At 54.9% G+C, this 19,946-nt stretch overlaps 1 protein-coding gene across 2 annotated transcripts in view; it reads right to left on the bottom strand.

The window, feature by feature from the left end:
* The window catches only part of KCNAB1 (potassium voltage-gated channel subfamily A regulatory beta subunit 1), a 52,922-nt gene extending 33,690 nt beyond the window's left edge, over positions 1–19,232 (bottom strand). Inside the window, exon 1 of one of the 2 annotated variants that reach the window (XM_068405893.1) lies at positions 18,841–19,232. In XM_068405893.1, the coding sequence (XP_068261994.1) occupies positions 18,841–19,082 (242 nt within the window). In that variant the 5' untranslated portion in view covers positions 19,083–19,232. Of the gene's footprint in view, positions 1–4,520; positions 4,834–18,840 lie in introns of those variants that run through there. The other variant, XM_068405894.1, reaches the window with a different exon arrangement.
* Between the last annotated feature and the right edge of the window lie 714 nt (positions 19,233–19,946).

Below are 19,946 nucleotides of genomic sequence, written 5' to 3'. Positions count from 1 at the left end.
GAACCAGGTTGGAAGAGCCCTCTGGGCTCATCGAGTCCAACCATTGCCCTGACACCACCATGGCAACTAGACCAGGGCACTAAGTGCCATGGCCAGACTTTTCTTAAACCCCTCCAGAGATGGTGACTCCACCACCTCCCTGGGCAGCCCCTTCCAATGGCTAATGACCCTTGCTGAGAAGAAATGCTTCCTAATGTCCAACCTGAACCTCCCCTGGCCAAGCTTGAGACTGTGTCCTCTTGTCCTATCGCTGGTTGCCTGGGAGAAGAGGCCGACTCCCACTGCGCTACAACCTCCCTTCAGGTAGTTGTAGACTGCACTAAGGTCACCTCTGAGCCTCCTCTTCTCCAGGCTAAACACCCCCAGCTCCTTCAAGCTGCAGAGGCATTTTTAGCCATCAGGATGTGATGGCCTCAGCTGGAGGGTGGCCAGGGCACCGCCTCGGGGCCACCGGGACGCTGGCAGGTCCCAGAGCCTGCAGCAGCCAGGCAGCGAGCCAGAAAAAATCCCACGTAAGAAAAGGATTGACCAGGCCACCCTGCACGGGGCTCTCTGTGAGCACGGGCACCACGATTTCGCGTTGCTCCAGGAGAAGGGAGCGGGCAGGCGGCAGCAGCAGGTCCCCATGCAGCTCTGGGCGAGTGGGACGAGGTTCCCAGGCTGCCTCCTCACAGCCCTGCTAGCCACCACAGCCACAGTGGCCAGGAGTGGATCATGAGACAGGGCTGGGCATCCCACACCGGGCAGGAGGGGTGGGTATCCCAGTGCCCGACCTCTCCTCACCCTGCCCCAGGCTCTGTGTGGCCGCAGGGTGAGCACAGATACCGACTCCACCATGTGCCTTTGTGGTTAAAAGGTTTTTTTGTTTAGGCTCTCACTGGAGTTAATGGTCAAAGCTGCCGCCATCAATTATTTATGAGCACAAACAGAGAGCTGCGCGCTGTAAATCGGGTCCCTCGTGCCCGTGTGTGTGCAGAGCTCTCACAAAGGGCTATTTCTGAACTGCTGACAGCTCCAAACCGGCAGCGCAGCGGCTGGAGCCGGCGCTGAGCCCCGAGCCCGTGCGCTGAACTCCCTAGCCCGGAGCAGGCTGGCGGGGAGCCAGAATGGGCATGGGGAGACTGGTACAAGGCTCAGTTTGCAAGTCCAGAGGAGGGTGACCGAGCTGGTGAAGGGTCTGGAGGGTCTGACCTGCGAGGAACGGCTGAGGGAGCTGGGGGTGTTTAGCCTGGAGAAGAGGAGGCTCAGAGGTGACCTTAGTGCAGTCTACAACTACCTGAAGGGAGGTTGTAGCGCAGTGGGAGTCGGCCTCTTCTCCCAGGCAACCAGCGCTAGGACAAGAGGACACAGCCTCAAGCTTGGCCAGGGGAGGTTCAGGTTGGACATTAGGAAGCATTTCTTCTCAGCAAGGGTCATTAGCCATTGGAAGGGGCTGCCCAGGGAGGTGGTGGAGTCACCATCTCTGGAGGGGTTTAAGAAAAGACTGGACATGGCACTTAGTGCCCTGGTCTAGTTGCCATGGTGGTGTCAGGGCAATGGTTGGACTCGATGAGCCCAGAGGGCTCTTCCAACCTGATTGACTCTGTGAGAAGAACCCAGGCTGTGGCCTTCTGATGGTCCCAAGCAGGTGAACCCCCGGCCTGCCAGCCCTCCTCCCACGCCGCCCATCGGAGGGATGCACAAACACCTCCGTTGTCCTCAGCAGCGGCACGGCAGATTGCAATGGTCCAAGCCGAGCACTGCAGCTGCATCGTTCTCAGGGAAAGCCTTGAAGTGATCCCAAATATTCTGCCCGAGCACCTGGGCAGGCTCCCTGGTGGGACTGACGTGGAGCATTACCAAGGACAAAAGGGCATGGCCCCTCTCCCTGGGTGCCTTCTGCCAGCAGAGGCAGCTGGGGCTGTCCCCGAGCAGAGGGGATGGCTGGGGGGGTCCCAGCTGGCTGATGCCACGATCCAGCAGCAAAATGAGATTTAGTGAGCGCAAGGCAGAGGTTTGCTCACAGGAATGCACCTGAGTTTCTAATGTTTGCAGGTGTTCCCGTATTTATGCCCATAAACTTTGTCTTTTATATTCCAATTTGGTCCCGGAGCCGGGGGGGGCTTGGGGGCTAAGGGGGCAGCGGGTGTGGGTGGTTTTAGTGTAGAACAAGGGGCAGCTCAGCTGGCGTGTCATTTTTAAGGAGCACATCTTGTGTAGCTTAGCATCAGGGACATAATTCAAGCAGAAAATGAACCGGGAAGGGCTTCAGCTTCAAATGGAAGGAGCTGAGGACTTCACAGGGTTATTGCTGCAGCGCTGGGAAAAGCCTCTGGCTTCTCCAGGTGCTGGATTTCCCTCGGACTGAGGCACCAGGCCCAGGGATGGACACAAACCATCAGCTCCATCGCTGCTGGGAGGCGGCTTCCCTACCTAAAGGTTATCTCGATTCAGCAGCATCGCAGCTGAGCCTGGAGGTTTCGTCAGCTCTTCCTCCACATTCCCCTCCGCTGCTCTTGGGGGAGAAACCAGCTCGAGATACGGAGAGATTTGGGAGCAGAAACAGGGATTAGTCATGAAGATAAAACCTCAGCCTTGTCTCCACCGAGCTGCTACTCCTGCTGCAGCTCCCCAGGCCTCGGGCAGCCAACGCCGAGGGAGCGTCGGGGCTGTGCTGAGCACCAGCGGCAGAATTCAGCCCTCCACACTGACCCCCGAGCTGGAAATAAGCCAGAAAGGATTTACACAGGCCCAGCGTTGGAGGCTGTGTCATGTGGGCAGCAAAGAATCGCAATGACCCAGCGTGTTGGTCCACTGATGGCGCTGGGAGCCTGTGGGAATCAGCGGAGATAACGGCTGACAATTAGTACGTGGTGTCCTTAAGCCTAACGAGCAGAAGCCACAACTTGGTACCAGACCATGTCTCTGAGCGACGTGATCAAAGACACGTCTCCCACAGATGTTCTTACAGGGGAAACTGAGGCAGGGAGGTGCAATGGCTTGGACAGGGCTGCAGGAGGGGAGAGGGGTCCCGGGGAGCTCCTGGTTGGCACCGCTCTGCCTGGAGGCTGCGGGCACCTCATTAAAGGACAAGTTATACTGATTTTTGAGAGTTGCCTCTTCAGGCAGGACCTGCCACCATCCCCAAACACTGCCCTCGCCACAGCTGGGGCCAGCGCTCAGGAGCTGGGACTACCAACCCCCTGGGACCCCCCGGAGCACTGATCCTGCCCTTCCACGCCACCCCCAGCACCCGGCCGGCTGGGAGCTGGCTCCAGGAGATATTAACCAGCATTTCAGCCCTGGCCACAGGCTCCCCACGACACCGGAGTGAGCGGCAGGAGTGTGCGATGCTCCTGCTGAAAGCTGGTCCTGGCCGAGCCCTGGGAGCGGGCAGACAGACAGGCTGGGCTTCCACTCGGGCAAAGCTGCCGTGTTATTTACCAACCATCCAAGCAAGTCCTGGCAAATCACAGCTGAGCACCCAACTCACTCTGTTCCATGCACCCTGTCCACGCTGTTCCTGGAGGGTCAATACTGACATTTTCACAGCCACAGAACTGCCTACACCAGCCCCCACGCTTGGATCTCATGTAACGGTGCTGAAGCCCCCTTGGCTTTGCATCCATCCCCAGGATGGTAAAACCAGTGTGACTGCAGCCCCGCGTCCTCGCAGGAGCTGGCCATTACCCCATGGGCTGGGAAGGAGCCCTGTGCCCCTCGCCATGCTCCCCACGCCCTGCCCACCGAGACCCCCTCGCACCAGAGGGACCCTGCTTGGCGCAGGGAGGCAGGCAAGGGGGGCAGAGCATCCCTTCCCCAGGTCCCAACAACATCACCCCTTAGCTGCTGAAAGGGACATCCCGAACAGGCAAAACCCAACACCAAAGTCACGGAAACCCTTCTCCTGCTCGGCTGGAGGTGTGACAGAGATGCTTATCAGCTGCCCACACGGAGCACCCCACACTGAAGTCACGGCCAGTCGCTATTTTTCCTTCCTAGGCTCACAAGAATAAACATCTGTAAGACACACGAGGCGTTTTATAAGAATTCCCCTGCATTTTTCTTCTGCATTTCACCTAAAACCGGGTTTGATCTCATCGTCACCCAGTGAACCAGGCGAAAAGTCATGAAGTGATCCCTGAAATGGTACCCAAGGCACACGCTTCTTTTCGCCCCATATAACATGCTGCAGATGAACTTTTCCTGGCCAGCCTCGAACGTGCTTTGCTAATTGATTTTTCTGGTCGTTACTGCCAATATAAGTTATATTGAGCACTTAGTAGAAACCATCTTACCACCACTGTCGTAAATTCACAATGTTGTGCATAATCTACCCAAGGCAAGTGGTTTTTTTTGTATAAAATCACAAATACATATGCCTGCAAAAACATTAACACCCAAACGCTCTTTAGTTAAGGACAAGTTTAAAAATCTATTAACAACCTCAGCAGAGAGCTCCTCTGCAAAATCAGCTGCAGGCAGGCAAAGTAAAGAGCTATTACACTGCAACGTAACAAAGACTGAGCCCATGACCATACCTATATTTCATGCCCGTTTGCTTGGCGGTGGATTCTTTTAAGGAAATGTGGTGCTGAGGGGTAAAGGTCCCCAGGCTGCGAGCGATGATAGCCACTGTCCGGAACCTCGCCCGGGCTGCATTCACCACGTTGGGGGTCGTGGTGTTCTGCTTGCTGATGAGTCTGTCTTCACCATTCCGGCTCTTCAGGTTGTGCTCTGTGCAGGCGATGGACACTTGCATCGCGCCCTCCGTACCCCTTTGGTCACCGTCCGGGTGGCGGCCGGAGCCCCCGGGCTGCCTGGCACCGCGGGGCTCGGTCCAAACGCTGCCCAGGGAAGGTGCCCACCTCGGGGGTCGCTCCCAAACGCTGCCCAGGGAAGGTGCCCACCTCGGGCTCACCGAGGCAGCCCAGGAAAGGTGCCCACCTCGGGCTCACAGAGGCGGCGGGCTCCGGGCTGCGTCCCTGCGATGCCAGGGGGAGAGGAGCCCCCGACCCGACAAAGCAACCGCAGCAGCAGGTCTCAGCTCGCTCTCAGCTCGCTCTCCGCTCTCCCCGTGCAGCGTTTGCCGCTGCTCAGACAAAAGCATCCATCCAGTCAGGCGCTTTCAGAGCCATAAAGCCGCTCCTTCATGCCGAGCCGCCCGCAGCCGCCGCTCTGCCTCGCCGCAGCCTTGCTCTGGATGCGGTTTCACACCGATGCGGGCATGCTGCGAGCGCCCGCTGGCCCGCAAAGTGCTGAGCAGGCAGCCCCGCCGCTCAGCGACCCTCCGCTGGCCCCGCAGCCTCCCCCGGCTCGCCCAGCCGCAGCCCCCGCTGCCTCCCACCCATGCCGGCTCCGCAGCGGGGCCGGGACGGCCCGTCGGGGGCTGCGGGAGCGTGGGAACCCGCCGCCTTTGTGCTCAGGGGGGAGGCAGGCAGATGCTGCCGGTAAAAATAGCTGCCGGCAGCGCTGGGCGAGGAGAGGAGCTCTTATAGCGGGGGATAATTCGATGGGAAAACGGGAAAAAAAAATAAATAAGGCGGAGGGGGAGAGATATCGCTGTGCGACAGCGTGCGGGCGAGTTAACGCGTTAATCCCGTGCTTCTGGCCCGGCGCAGCAGCGCCGGGGTTAATCCCTTCTCCCCCCGCATCGCCAGCCCGACGAGCCGCAGTGCAAAGCCTTTGAGGCGAACCATCCCCATCCCCATCCCCTCGCTGCAGCGGGGAGCGCAGCTCCGAGCCCGCCGGTGCCCACCCCGGGTGCCCATGGGGTGTGCGTGGGTGGCAGCGCAGAGCGGTCCCTGCCCCAGCCCTGCCCAGGCCAGTGGGAAATGGGACAGGGGGGTTCCCACACCCCGCTCCTAAATCTGCCCCCAGGCTCCCACAGAATCACAGGATCACAGAATCAATGAGGTTGGAAGAGCCCTCTGGGATCCTCGAGTCCAACCATTGCCCTGACACCACCATGGCAACTAGACCAGGGCACTAAGTGCCATGTCCAGGCTTTTCTTAAACCCCTCCAGAGATGGTGACTCCACCACCTCCCTGGGCAGCCCCTTCCAATGTCCAGTTCCTCCCAGGAGGGCTGGGTGTGGGTGGGGGCACCTCCAGAGCCCCCCTCGCCCAGCACCCCACCCCTTGGGTGCGCGTAGCCCCGAGGCTGGAGCCCCGCAGCCTCTCCGGTGACTGCCAGGCCCCCTCCTGCTCCAGGCGAAGGTGGGGCAGGAGCGGTGGCAAGAAGAGAGCAGCCAGAGGTGCTGGTATGGCCACGACGACCTGTTTTGAACCCAGGGTGACAAAGCTTTGATTTCCCCCCCTGCAGCAGGGACACACCACGGTTTTCTCCCCCTCACCCATCCTGCTGGGTGCGAGAGCGGCTGGGTGGGCAGGTGGCAGCCAGCCAAGGCCACCCCCCACGCCCAGGGTGATAGGGGAACAGCTCCTGACCACCTCTTTGCGGTTTGTTTGCCTAAGGGCTCGTTAACGCTCACACAGCACGTTTCTGTGGGGATGGAAAGCATCACAGCAGAGTAAAGAAAGCTCCTTTATGATATTTTCCAGAAGATGATGAACAGTGAATCACACAGCAGACCCACACACTCCCAGCCATGCGTGGCCCCCTTGGGCTCACCCTCGGAGCGGGTTCAGGGCAGATGGACCCCCCGGCACGAGGTTTGGAGGGAGGGAGGGAGGGCTGGTCTGTGGGGTGGAAGGGAGAAAGCCAAGTAATAACGAGCTGAACTAACCCCTGCAAGGCTCCATCTCAGACACAAAATTCAGCTTCGAGAATTTCCAGGCAGGTCATCAGTGAGTTAGTGTTACAGATCCCAAATAAATGCTGTTAAATACCCAGAAAAGAGTGTGTCACCTGGGGGCACAAGCCACGGGGTCGCAGCCACCACGGTGCCCCGCAGTGGGGCCTCGTCCAGGACATCCTCCGTGTCTCCACGGGACTGGGGGATGCGGCTGGTGGTGGCACCCACGGGGATTTGCCTCGGTGGTGCAGCCAGCCCGACGCAGGCTGAGCACCCACTCGGCTTTCAGAGCCCAAAGCAAGACTGACAAAGCCGGGATTATTCCTCTCTGAGGGACATGCAGCATCCTCTTGCTGGGCACAGATGTATTGTTGCGTCTTGCTCTATACGTGTCTGGCGAGTTCCCACTGCAGCCAGCACTGCCCAACGGTGTGACTTGGTCCTGGGGACGTGCCCAGGTCACTGTCATCCAGGCCCTGGTCACCATCCCTGCTGCCATGGCTGCCCGTGCCCTCATGTGCCAAGGAGGGGACAGAAAGGGACAGTCACGTTCTGCCGGCACGTCCCACAGAGCATATTAACTCAAGCTGCTTAATTGCAGAGGGGTTACAGTCTCTGCCAAAGAAATATGTATTTAAACACAGGATTTATTTCATTTCCCTGAACAAGATAATCACTTCTAGACTAAAATGTTAAAATGACATAAGTTTGTGTCACGAAAATCCTGAGCTTGTAATACAAGCAGTATGTGACAGCCTCATCAGGGGACGATGCTGGGGTGCGGTGGCAGCTCAGGCTCAGCCCCGAGCCTCTGGCCAGGCTCTCCGTGCCACCCCAGTGCCACCTCTGAGCCTCCTCTTCTCCAGGCTAAACACCCCCAGCTCCCTCAGCCGTTCCTCGGAGGTCAGACCCTCCAGACCCTTCACCAGCTTGGAGGCCCTTCGGTCTGGGGTGGATGAAACATCTCCAGGTGGTGCAGCCCCAGTCCCCTGGCACGGCTCAAGCTGAACACGCCACTTATTCTTTTCTTTTATTTTATTTTAAATTTCACCTTACACTGAAGTAACTTTAAAAAATTATTGCCAAGTGTGGCTTGAGCCTTTGCTTCTCGATGGCTGCAGTCACAGGCTATTTACACTAATTACTCCACCGCGCTGTTCTACCAAAGCACAGCATCCCACTGGACACACACCAATTAGCATCTTACTCATTTCATTAAATTTAAGCTGATTGCCAGCTAAACCTGTATTTTCGGTAATACCAATATGCTACATTTAAATTCTGGCAGGTTCTGTCAATCTTTTAAGACAGCAGGTCTTATATGAAATCTCATTTTTTACATAAATAACCTGAGTGTTTCTCAATCTTAACCTTAATTTCTTACAAAATTGTCTTCTAAATTTTGCGTGCTGATAAAATGAATCCATCCCAGTTATCTCCCTAGATGGGTGGGCGCCCCAGAAGGCTGCCCCCATACCCTCTGCAGCACCCCTCACCGCTGCAGGCACCTTGGCACCTGCCCAGCTCCTCTTTAACCCAAATAACCCATTTTTGCTTGGTAAGGGAGGTGGGATTGGCACATCTGCAAGGACATGTGCGGGCTACCAGGGGGTTGTTTAGCCTGGAGGAGAGGAGGCTCAGAGGTGACCTTAGTGCAGTCTACAACTACCTGAAGGGAGGTTGTAGTGCAGTGGGAGTCGGCCTCTTCTCCCAGGCAACCAGCGCTAGGACAAGAGGACACAGCCTCAAGCTTGGCCAGGGGAGGGTCAGGTTGGACATGAGGAAGCATTTCTTCTCAGCAAGGGTCATTAGCCATTGGAAGGGGCTGCCCAGGGAGGTGGGGGAGTCACCATCTCCGGAGGGGTTTAAGACAAGACTTAGTGCCCTGGTCTAGTTGACATGGTGGTGTCAGGGCAATGGTTGGACTCGATGATCCCAGAGGGCTCTTCCATCCTCATTGATTGATTGGTTGACCCCGGGATGTTCTCAATGAATCACAACGTAATCAGGGTACATTTGCACCTTATCTCAGTCAGAGGTTTATGCACCGTGGAGGACACACCGTGGTGTTGGGCTGCAGGTTGCGATACGGAGGAGGGCTGGACACCAAGCCCAGCAGCCCGTTCCATGAGCCCCCATCCCTGCATGCCAACCTGCAACCCAGGTCACCACTAATGGTGCCATCTCAGCCGCTTTAAGGTCTTTAACTGAAATCCTTCAATGTCGAGAGCAGACAGCAACCTAATGCAGCAGCCAAACTTCAGCAAGCTGCAGGGAAGCACTAAAAATGCAGCAACAGCAGGATCCTGCTCCCGAGTGGGGCCTGGGGAATGCAGAGTTCTGCCCTTGGAGCTCTTCCACACGAAAAATGCCCTGCTTTATTCTATCTAACAGCCCAGACCTCGCTGCAGCCACCGCAGCTGCCTTTCCAAAATCCAGCACGGACGTTTTGGGCAGCAGTCTCCAAGACTGGCCTTCACGAGAATTATCTTAATACACTCTCACAAATCCTTGGTTTTCAGGCTTCCACACGATAATTCTGCAGCTCAGCAGGATGCACCCAGGGAAATTCTTTGCTGTGAGGGTGGTGAGACACTGGCCCAGGTTGCCCAGAGCAGCTGTGGCTGCCCCCTCCCTGGCAGTGTTCAAGGCCAGGTTGGATGGGGCTGGGAGCAACCTGGTCTGGTGGAAGGTGTCCCTGCCCGTGGCAGGGGGGTGGAACTGGATGGGCTTTAAGGTCCCTTCCAACCCAAACCAGTCTGTGATTCTACAATAAATTCTGTGTTATGTCCCAATAAAAGTTTCATTGGGCCATAAAAGCTCTGATGATAAATTCAGCCCGTGCGCATCTCTCGGCCAGTTCACTCCACCTCAAGAGCTGTTTGCCAATTGGTTTCCTGCTGGGCTAATTACTTATGATGGCAGAAGTTCCGTTACATCTCCATAAACTGGGCTGACACGGGCACTGGTGAGACATTTGTAGCTCTTTCGGGGCATATCTAAACCCGTGAGGAACGTTTATTTTTGATAACAGCACTGGCAGCTTGGCAAGGAAACACGCTGCGGAACAAAAGCGCTGTGCTTGCCTAGCAAACAGTCATCGTATTTTCACTGGTTCCACATGAAAAACTTAATTTGCATTTGTAATTGTGCTTGAGGAAGACTGATCAAAATTCTCATTAAATGTTTTAGTTAAAACGCATCGCTCTGGCAGGTTTTCAGCCAGTGCCCAGCCCGGGCTGCCTCTGAGAGCACCCGAGACCTGTTACCAGCTCCAGCCCTGTGCCCGCCGCCGGGCTCCGAGGGCTCCGTCCTCCCAGAAGGGACCAAAACCAGGAGCACGACAGCATGGGCAAACAGAGCCTGGCTGCTGGCCCTGGGGACACGTGCCATGTGTTAAGGCCGGGGCGTGAATCACAGAATCAATGAGGTTGGAAGAGCCCTGTGGGATCATCGAGTCCAACCATTGCCCTGACACCACCATGGCAACTAGACCAGGGCACTAAGTGCCATGTCCAGGCTTTTCTTAAACCCCTCCAGAGACGGTGACTCCACCACCTCCCTGGGCAGCCCCTTCCAATGGCTAATGACCCTTGCTGAGAAGAAAGCCTCAAGCTTCGCATTAGGAAGCATGTGTCCTCTTGTCCTATCGCTGGTTGCCTGGGAGAAGAGGCTGACTCCCACTGCGCTACAACCTCCCTTCAGGTAGTTGTAGACTGCACTAAGGTCACCTCTGAGCCTCCTCTTCTCCAGGCTAAACACCCCCAGCTCCCTCAGCCGTTCCTCGGAGGTCAGACCCTCCAGACCCTTCACCAGCTTGGTCACCCTCCTCTGGACTCGCTCCAACACCTCAACATCTCTCTTGAAGTGCAGGGCCCAGAACTGGACACAGGATTCAAGGTGCGGCCTCACCAGTGCCGAGTCCAGAGGGACGATCCCTTCCCCAGACCGGCTGGCTGCACTATTCCTAATAGAGCCCAGGATGCCACTGGCCTTCTTGGCCACCTGGGCACACTGCTGGCTCACGTTTAGCCGGCTGTCCATCAGCACCCCCAGGGCTCTTTCTAACCACTCTTCCCCCAGCCTGTAGCGCTGCAGGGGGTTGTTGTGGCCCAAGTGTAAGACCCGGCACTTGTTCTTGTTGAACCTCATGCCGTTGGTCTCGGCCCATCTACCCAACCTGTCCAGATCCCTCTGCAGACCCTTCCTACCCTCCAGCAGATCGACGCTCCGACCCAGCTTGGCGTCATCTGCAAATTTGCTGAGGGTGCACTTGATCCCTACGTCTAGATCATCTGTAAAGGTATTGAACAGCACCGGCCCCAGAACTGAGCCCTGGGGAACACCGCTAGTGACCGGCTGCCAGTTGGACTTTGCCCCATTCCCCACCACTCTCTGGGCTCAGCCATCCAGCCAGTTTTTAACCCATCGAAGAGTCCACCCAGCCAAGCCCCGGGCAGCCAGTCTAGAAGGATGCAGCCCCGGGGAGGGATGCTGTGCGACGCTGTCAGTGCTGCCCCGCTCTTCCGCAGGGACCATCCCCACGTTCACGCTACAGATCCTTCAGGGTGTGATGAAGTGATAAGCAAATCAAAACCGGCATGAAAAATACACTAGCTTTGCTTAATCCTAATTAGAATTGAGCGGGATGCCAGCAGGGTGATAAATGTGTGAGGCAACTTCCCCGTGGGCAGCGCCTTTTCCAAACAACCCACCCACCTTCAGAGCCCCCCCATTCTTCTTTCACGATCCGTCCACCACAGAGATCTGCTCATGAGGGATTAATGAACAAACTCCCATCTAGTTTTCAATCCCCCGGGTGTCCAAGGCACCCCCTCGGCAGGAGCACCCGCTGAGAGCCCACAGCCCCCGGGCACCGAGGGAGCCGCTTCTCAACGGTCAGCCAGAGCCACGCAGTATTAAATCAATTGTCACTTAATAAAATGTGAAAGGATCAATACTGAAAGTGAGACCCAGAGCTCTTGCAAAGAGGAGGGAAGTTCCAGCGCCCAGTCCCATTAATCAGTCGCTTATCCCCGCGCTGGCAAACACCCATCACCTCTCAGCTCTACCACCCCTCTCCAAAGCAGGCAATTCAATTTTCCCATGTTATCTGCTTCATTTCTCAGCTGACTGAAAGCCAGCGGCTCACAAGATGGGCTCCAGACCATTATTTTAATGTCTTGTAATACACTGAACAGGATTAAACACGATTAAAACACCCAGAGCTGCGTGAAGCTCCGTTGCACAGTACAAGAGGGTTTTTTTTTCCTCGGAGAGGAAACTCTTCCCATTGACCAGTGCTCCCGAAATAACGCGAGGCATCTGCTGGAATGACTCACTGAGGAGAACTATCCCATCAGGCAGAACGACGCCGTTTGCTGAAATGCAGCAGATTGCTACGAAACGATCTGCAGCCCAATTAATGTCATCGCTGCCCTTCCACACTCCCTCTTCGGGGAAAGCAATCCAGCAAAAAACGCTGCGTCAGCACTTCCTCCACGACTTCCTCACTAGCCTACATCGCTGGTTAAAAAAAATCATCATTTCAGGACTTCTGGAATCTGCTTTTTACCTGAACAGGGCGATTCTCCCCCTGGGTAAAAGCCAGGGGTTCCAGGAAGCCTTTAGCTCCCTAATTTTCCTTCCACTCCCTTTGGACTAAGGGGGAAAAATATTGCTCTTTTCACTTCCAGAGCTCTCTGCAAAGGCTTTTTAACTTTTTTCTTTTGTTTTGCACCCAAGGCAGGAGCACGACGTACCTCAGAGCAGCGTAATGGCATTTTAGTAAATTAAATGCAAGGCCCGTCAAGTCTTCAGGGGATCTCCAAGTACTGCCAAGCACCTCCAAGCCAAGGATCTGCTGTACTTCCCAGGGCCAGTGCTGGCCAGGCAAGCAGACCCTGCTCAGCAAGGGTCATTAGCCATTGGAAGGGGCTGCCCAGGGAGGTGGTGGAGTCACCATCTCTGGAGGTGTTCAAGAAAAGCCTGGACATGGCACCTAGTGCCATGGTCTAGTTGCCATGGTGGTGTCAGGGCAATGGTTGGACTCGATTATCCCAGAGGGCTCTTCCAACCCGGTTGATTCTGTGATCTCCGAGTGCATCCCAAACGGCACCGTAGAACCACTTTCATACTGGAACGGCGCCCTTTTAATTAACAAAAGGATTTGTAAGAGCATCGTTACTTATTGCCAAATGCATAACCGCTCATTAGGTCCTCAGGGGGAAAGAATAATTACTCTTGCAGGCTACGGGGTGTCTTTTTCTGCAGCGAAAAATGTGCATTTCATCACCCCAGCTGCGACGGGCGATGGAGGGCTGGCGGGGGGACCTGCTCACCCCACCTACGGCTGCACGGCTGTAAGCAGCTCCCCTAAACAGCCCCATCATTCCTGTTTGGACACACTAAGGACCTCCATGTACTTCACAAACACAGAATCACAGAATCAGTCAGGTTGGAAGAGCCCTCTGGGATCATCGAGTCCAACCATTGCCCTGACACCACCATGGCAACTAGACCAGGGCACTAAGTGCCATGTCACATCTTTTCTTAAACCCCTCCAGAGATGGTGACTCCACCACGTCCCTGGGCAGCCCCTTCCAATGGCTAATGACCCTTGCTGAGAAGAAATGCTTCCTAATGTCCAACCTGAACCTCCCCTGGCCAAGCTTGAGGCTGTGTCCTCTTGCTCTGAGAAAACAGCCACCGTGCTACCGGAATTATGGAAACGCTCTGTTGTCTTCTGGAGTCTTTCTGGCACGGGGATGAAGCCAAGCAACTATGAAAACAAGAAAAAAAAGCTTATCAGGCAGTGGCAGGTCTGCAGCAGGAGTTTAGTCATGGAGAAAGCCGCCTTTCAAGCCAGCCCCCCTGGGAAGCAGCACACAGCGTAGATGGGGAGCCTGCAGTCCCACCCGCGGGGGCCTCTGCCTGATGGGGAGAGGCAGAACTAGAGAGGTGGTCACCTCAGCATGGGGAAAAACACAGAAAAATAAAAAATACCTCTCAGTTGATCATTTTGGCTTGCTTAAGCTGTAAAAAAAAGCAACTTCTGATTCAAAGTCTGGTGCAAAGAGTCACCCTGCTGAGCTCCATCGCTTGCTGGGTGCACGCCTGACCCAGTGGTACTTGCACCAGCGCCCAGAGGAGAGTTATTGCTTGAAGCAGCACCCTGAACTACTGTGGTTACACCTAGTGTAAGGTGTACACTAAGTGTAAGGGGCAGCCCTGCCGCGGCACCCCAGGAGCCTGCACGCCCTCCTCCAGGGCTGGCGTCAACCGTAACCTAAATCTCCACCCCCTTCCCCGGCCTGGCAACTGTCTCCTGATGCTGGAGGAATTCTGAGGAAGAGGAGAAAACTGCAGCCCGACAATGAGGGGTCCCTGTGCCCGACAGATCCAGGTTAAAATTAAGCTGGATTGGAATCTCACTGCAGCTTTGCCTCCTCTCAGACACTCTTTGATTCTGCTAAATTCTTCCCGATACCCCCAGGTCCCAGAAAGGCACTTTTTATCCACAATGTTTTGCCTTTGCAAAGCACAGACTGGGCCATAGACCTGCACTGCCAAGGCTGAAAAGGGGCATTTCTTCTCAGCAAGGGTCATTAGCCATTGGAAGGGGCTGCCCAGGGAGGTGGTGGAGTCACCATCTCTGGAGGGGTTTAAGAAAAGCCTGGACATGGCACTTAGTGCCCTGGTCTAGTTGCCATGGTGGTGTCAGGGCAATGGTTGGACTCGATGACCCCAGAGGGCTCTTCCAACCTGGTTGGTTCTGTGATTCTGTAATTTTCTGCTCAACCTGGGAGACCTGCAATGGGAGGGATGGGGATGGGCAGGAGGAGTAACTGCGGGGCGGGAGGAAGATGTCGGAAGAGCAGCTGCCATCGCGTTTAGTTATTTACTTCAATTAAGCAAAGCAAAAGAGCTGGGATTGCATCAGAGTCGGCTTTGTATTGAAGACGAAAATCCATTTTTACCCCACCTGAGCCGCAGCCCCTGCGATGCCAAGCGCAGAGCTGGCGCTGTGGAGCACACCCCACGGCTGGCGAGTCAGGTACCCGCTTTATGGTAGTTTCCTGAAGGATGGAGCCTTGAAACAAACCACCAGCCTGACAGCTGCCAGAGGAGCTTTAGCTGGGATTTTGCTAACCTCAGCCCTCGGCAGTTTGTGTCAGCGTACGGCGAGGACTCGGTCTCAGCAGATCCCAAAGTCAGCCCAAAGACTCCCAGAAAAAAAAACCTATTTTAACCAAGACCACGCAGGCTGAGCTCCATCCCAGGGCGCACACAGACTGCAGACTCCAAACCCGTGTCTAAATATACCCATAAACACGCCAGACTTCCCAGCCAGCCCCCCGGCGCGGCGCTGGATGGGGATGCAGCCAATCTGCTTTGCCTTCCCCACGAGCCAAGCGCCCACGGCACGGGCAGCTTCCCCCAGAGGGGCCGAGTGACCCTGGCAGCACCAGCAGGCTGAGCCCGAGCTGTTACACAGCTTCGGGGAGGGTTTTTGTACCACAGAAGGAAGCGTGTGTGCACGCGTGTGTGCGTACACGCGTGTGCAGACACACACACGTGTTTCTCGCTGGCGATGACAGCAAGCAGAAGGCAGCAGGATGAGGGAGCAGCAGCGTAGGAGCAGCTGAAGAGCTCCTCCTGCTGAAACCCAGCGGGGGAGATGGGGCTCACGCTGCACGCAGGCTACACACACCATTCTCCTGAAGGTGTAAAACGGGATTTCTTACTCCAAGGAGGAAATACCACGCTACAAACACCGTACACACACGCAGATGCCCTGTCCACATCCTCACCCACACACATCCCCTGTTTTCATCCCTTCCTCCCCCATTCGTGCGTGGTGTGGGCAAGAACCCTACAAAAATAACACAAAAAACAAGTGGCAACTGAAATCATTTGGAAAAAGGGTAGACGTGGGAATGTCTGCCATCGCCATCGCACTAGATAGCAAGGCATAGAGTTTGACAGACTAAAAAAAAGGAAAAAAAAACCACTTATGAAAATTGACGCTGGCTGTTACAGACAGGACACAGCTGGATGCAGCTCTAGAGATCAGTCTGCACAAGAAATAGGGAAACAAGCAACGCTGTGAGCTGTATCCCCATCAATATAATGCAACCGTGCCCTGAAGTGGGATTAGGATGGGATTACAGCGCAGGATTATAGGAGCACATCAAGCGCTCTCATATATTTTGCCATCTAAAGATTAGATATTTTAAAGCTTTGATGCATGAAATGAGCCTGATCAAGGGAGCCTGGAAAGGCAGCTATGGCAAAGCGATCGTTCCCAAATCGCCCTCTCTGTAGTAGCCCCACTGTAGACAGCGAGCTCCCACCATCATCACACGATGCAGGGAAAGCGTTTCCTGGGATCCAGACCTGCTGTCCACAACTTCCACTTGCATTCCCCCAGTTCCTGCCTTAGGGGGGGCAGAGAGCTACTGGCTACAGGCTGCTCCTGATTGTAAACCCATCTGCTGTAATCCCCGTCACTCATTTTTTTTTCCTGAGCTAAAAGCCTGTTTAATCACCCGGTGCAGGGACAATCCCGTCGCTCAGAGCCTTCCACCTTCCGTAGCCCAGCTCACTGTATCTGTCTGAAACGGGATGGCCCACGCTGTGTAGCCAGCCGGTCTGGGGAAGGGATCGTCCCTCTGTACTCGGCACTGGTGAGGCCGCACCTTGAATCCTGTGTCCAGTTCTGGGCCCTGCACTTCAAGAGAGATGTTGAGGTGTTGGAGCAAGTGCAGAGGAGGGCGACCAAGCTGGGGAAGGGTCTGGAGGGTCTGACCTCCGAGGAACGGCTGAGGGAGCTGGGGGTGTTTAGCCTGGAGAAGAGGAGGCTCAGAGGTGACCTTAGTGCAGTCTACAACTACCTGAAGGGAGGTTGTAGCGCTGTGGGAGTCGGCCTCTTCTCCCAGGCAACCAGCGATAGGACAAGAGGACACAGCCTCAAGCTTGGCCAGGGGAGGTTCAGGTTGGACATTAGGAAGCATTTCTTCTCAGCAAGGGTCATTAGCCATGGGAAGGGGCTGCCCAGGGAGGTGGTGGAGTCACCATCTCTGGAGGGGTTTAAGAAAAGCCTGGACACGGCACTTAGTGCCCTGGTCTAGTTGCCATGGTGGTGTGAGGGCAATGGTTGGACTCGATGAGCCCAGAGGGCTCTTCCAACCTCATTGATTCTGTGATTCAGCAGGACAAGCCTAAATTTCAACTTCTTAATCAGCTGAACCAACAAAAGCAACACAACCCAGGCAGAGCATCCCAGGGCTTCTCAGCGTGCAGGAACTCCTCACGGTTTCCCGCAGGACAGCCTGGTGGGGGCTTGCTCCAAGCGAAGTGAGTTTGCTGGGGGCTTGTGTGCTGCAGCAAGAATTCACCCTCCCTGAACAAAACCTCAACTAAATACAAAACAGATCAAATACGAATAGAAAACTCTGTCCCCGTCTCCAAAGGCTGCTGCGTGGGTTAATCCAGCAGCGCCTCGGGAGCCCGTGACCTCCATAAATACTTTCCACATATAACATTTGCCAACAGCATGTTCTGCAAAAGTTGCCTGGGTGCTTTTGCAGACATACACGTATAACATTTCACCTCCGGGGTCTCAAACTGCAGCTGAGACACTATTTTAACCATGCACGAGCAGAACAGTGAGAAGTTTTACAGTCACCGCTCCCCAGCCGGGAGGACAGACCCAGCCCACATAGTCTGGTCTTTAAGAGCTCAAACCCCAGCAAAGTGTGGATGGAAGGAAGCCGTGCAACGAACACCTCGTTGGATAATAAGACACCAAATTGGCTTTGCAAATGGCATTTCGTCTGAGAGAAATACTATTGTTGTCAAACAAACTAAGAACTAATCATCCTATAAATGAACCAATTCCATTTTATAAGCCTAAACCAGAGGGTGTACGGAGCTCTTCACATGGAGCCTGTGCTAGAGCTGAGTGTGCAACCACAGCCCTTGGCACTGGGTAAAGCCTCGAGGCTGACACCAAGCACCCCTGGAGCACAGGGCAGCCCCAGAATATCTCATTAATTACATTTTTCTGTGACTTAAAAACTCAGTCTCCAGCAGGTTTGGGGATGGGGCATCCATCCCGACAGAAGTTTTCTCCATCCTCCCTGGACAGTGTCTCCAAACCACAACAAACCTCCCCAGCCAGCAGCTAACGCTGCGACACAACGGTGCTGTTTCCATAAAACAGTGAAGATGATGTCTTCTTTCAGAGTTAAGCTCAGACCAGCCATGGGCAAAAGCCAATTTTGATAGAAAACAAGCGTTTTGAAGAGAATTTTCTTTTATTAAAAGCACAGAGAATCTATCTGCTCTCCATACGGGATGTCGTCCTTCTAAATGACTCGCTTTTGAAACAAACCAAAATGTCAACCAACAGGCAAAGCACAGCGATGCCTTCACCCATCGCCCCAGAGGCTGTCCCAGCTCCCTGCACGGACGAGGCCCTCTCCCTTGGACGCTCACAAGCCACATATGTCACTGCCTGAACCCAGCCACACTCCAGTTCTCAGGCTTTCAGCCCGATTGCTCCAGTTTTATGGCAGAGCAGGGCCAGACATTACATGGAAGCACCAGCCTCAGTCACAACACCCCTATTCTCCATGGTTTGTGCTTCACTGTTCAGCCCTTATCCTTCTAATGCACATAGAATCATAGAATGGTTTGGGTTGGAAGGGACCTTAAAGATCATCTAATGACCTAATGATCATCTAATGAGTTCTCATCAGAACATCAGAAAGAGTAAGTACTTCTACCCAAATTTGGAAGAGGCAGTTCAGTAGACAGACACAAACAACTAATGTGAGAAGAGAAAAATCAAATTCACAGTTTTAAGAGACCAGGTCACCATTGCTCAAAACCGTGCTGATTCCTACAGTGCTCAGAAAACTTAAAGAGAAGCTACTAAAGGAGATGACACCTTCAGATCCTGTGAGCCTGCCTGGAGGTGTGCACAGACCTACGGCACAGACTGGCCACCGTGTCAGGTGGTTCCTTGGACAAGGTTCCCGTAGTTCCAGCTGTTTGCCACCAAACAGCCACCCCAGCAAGGGACACACAGAAGTACCTGTACTTCATGCCCGTCTCGGCTCGCACGGTCTCCTGCAGCGACAGCCCATGCAGGTGTAGGAACTTCTCCAGCTGCTTCAGCTCGGTGGCCTGGCTCAGCCTCGCCGGCCAGCCCGCGGTGGGAGGGCAGGCTCTGGGAACCGCGCTCGCCTTCCTGCCTTTCAGGAACGCTTCGCTCGGCTTCTGCAGGCTGGGCTTGGGGGGTGGGATATCCGCACAGGAGGGCTTGTACAAATGCATGGTCCTCACGCGGAGTTGCGGAGATCCTCGACGCCCAGCAGATGCTGGAGCGCGGGGTCCTCAGGAGCTTCCACCATACGCTCTGCTGAGAGGAGAGCCCAGTGCCATCACGCTCCCCCCCCAGTACAAGACGGTATGGGCTGGGTTGTACTGCCCAAGACGACCGCAGGACTATGGAGCTGTATTTTTCTCCCAGACATTCTTTATATTATTGCAACTGGCTCACTTTGATGCCCAGGAAGGATTCTGGCCAAGATCAGCAATCTTGTTCATCTGCTGAAACCTATAATGGTCAAGTACTCCAAGGGATAAGGACTGCCAACGGGAATAGAGCACCGACCCTGTTTCCCAGGTCTTATATTTAGATAATGAGAAATATTTGTTTGGGATTCAATCCAAGGCCAAAACAAAGGTTACGGAGCAGTCAAACACCAAGAAGAAGAAAAATAACATAACAACAAACAGACGAGGGAAATACTTAAGGAAGGAACGAGCTACGGGCACTGGAGCCAGGGCAGGGAACAAGCCCTAGCTTTTGGGAGGCTGCATGCCCCCACAGGAGCCCATGCGTAGATGGAGACGGGCTGTGGGAGAGGAGCCGACAAAGCCCCTGAGATGCCACCACCGCTACAAAACCTCCATCCCCACAGAACCGGCTACCTCTCAGCATGGGGCAGCAGGCACACGTCTGAGCTCTTGGCCTAAACATAAACGTACCAAACCAGCAAACAGTTATTTTGTCACTGCTAAATAGCAAACAAAAAGTCTCTGGTTCTCGGGGTCTTCGTCCCTGAGGGGTGATGGGACAAACAGCACAGGTTTTGTGGCATCACCAAAGCGAGCGCCCAGGGGCATCCAAGCACC

This window comes from Nyctibius grandis, chromosome 8, assembly GCF_013368605.1.
Source record: "Nyctibius grandis isolate bNycGra1 chromosome 8, bNycGra1.pri, whole genome shotgun sequence".
NCBI lineage: Eukaryota > Metazoa > Chordata > Aves > Nyctibiiformes > Nyctibiidae > Nyctibius > Nyctibius grandis.
Note: the sequence above shows the minus strand (reverse complement) of the source record. Positions and strands in the feature narration are given on the sequence as shown.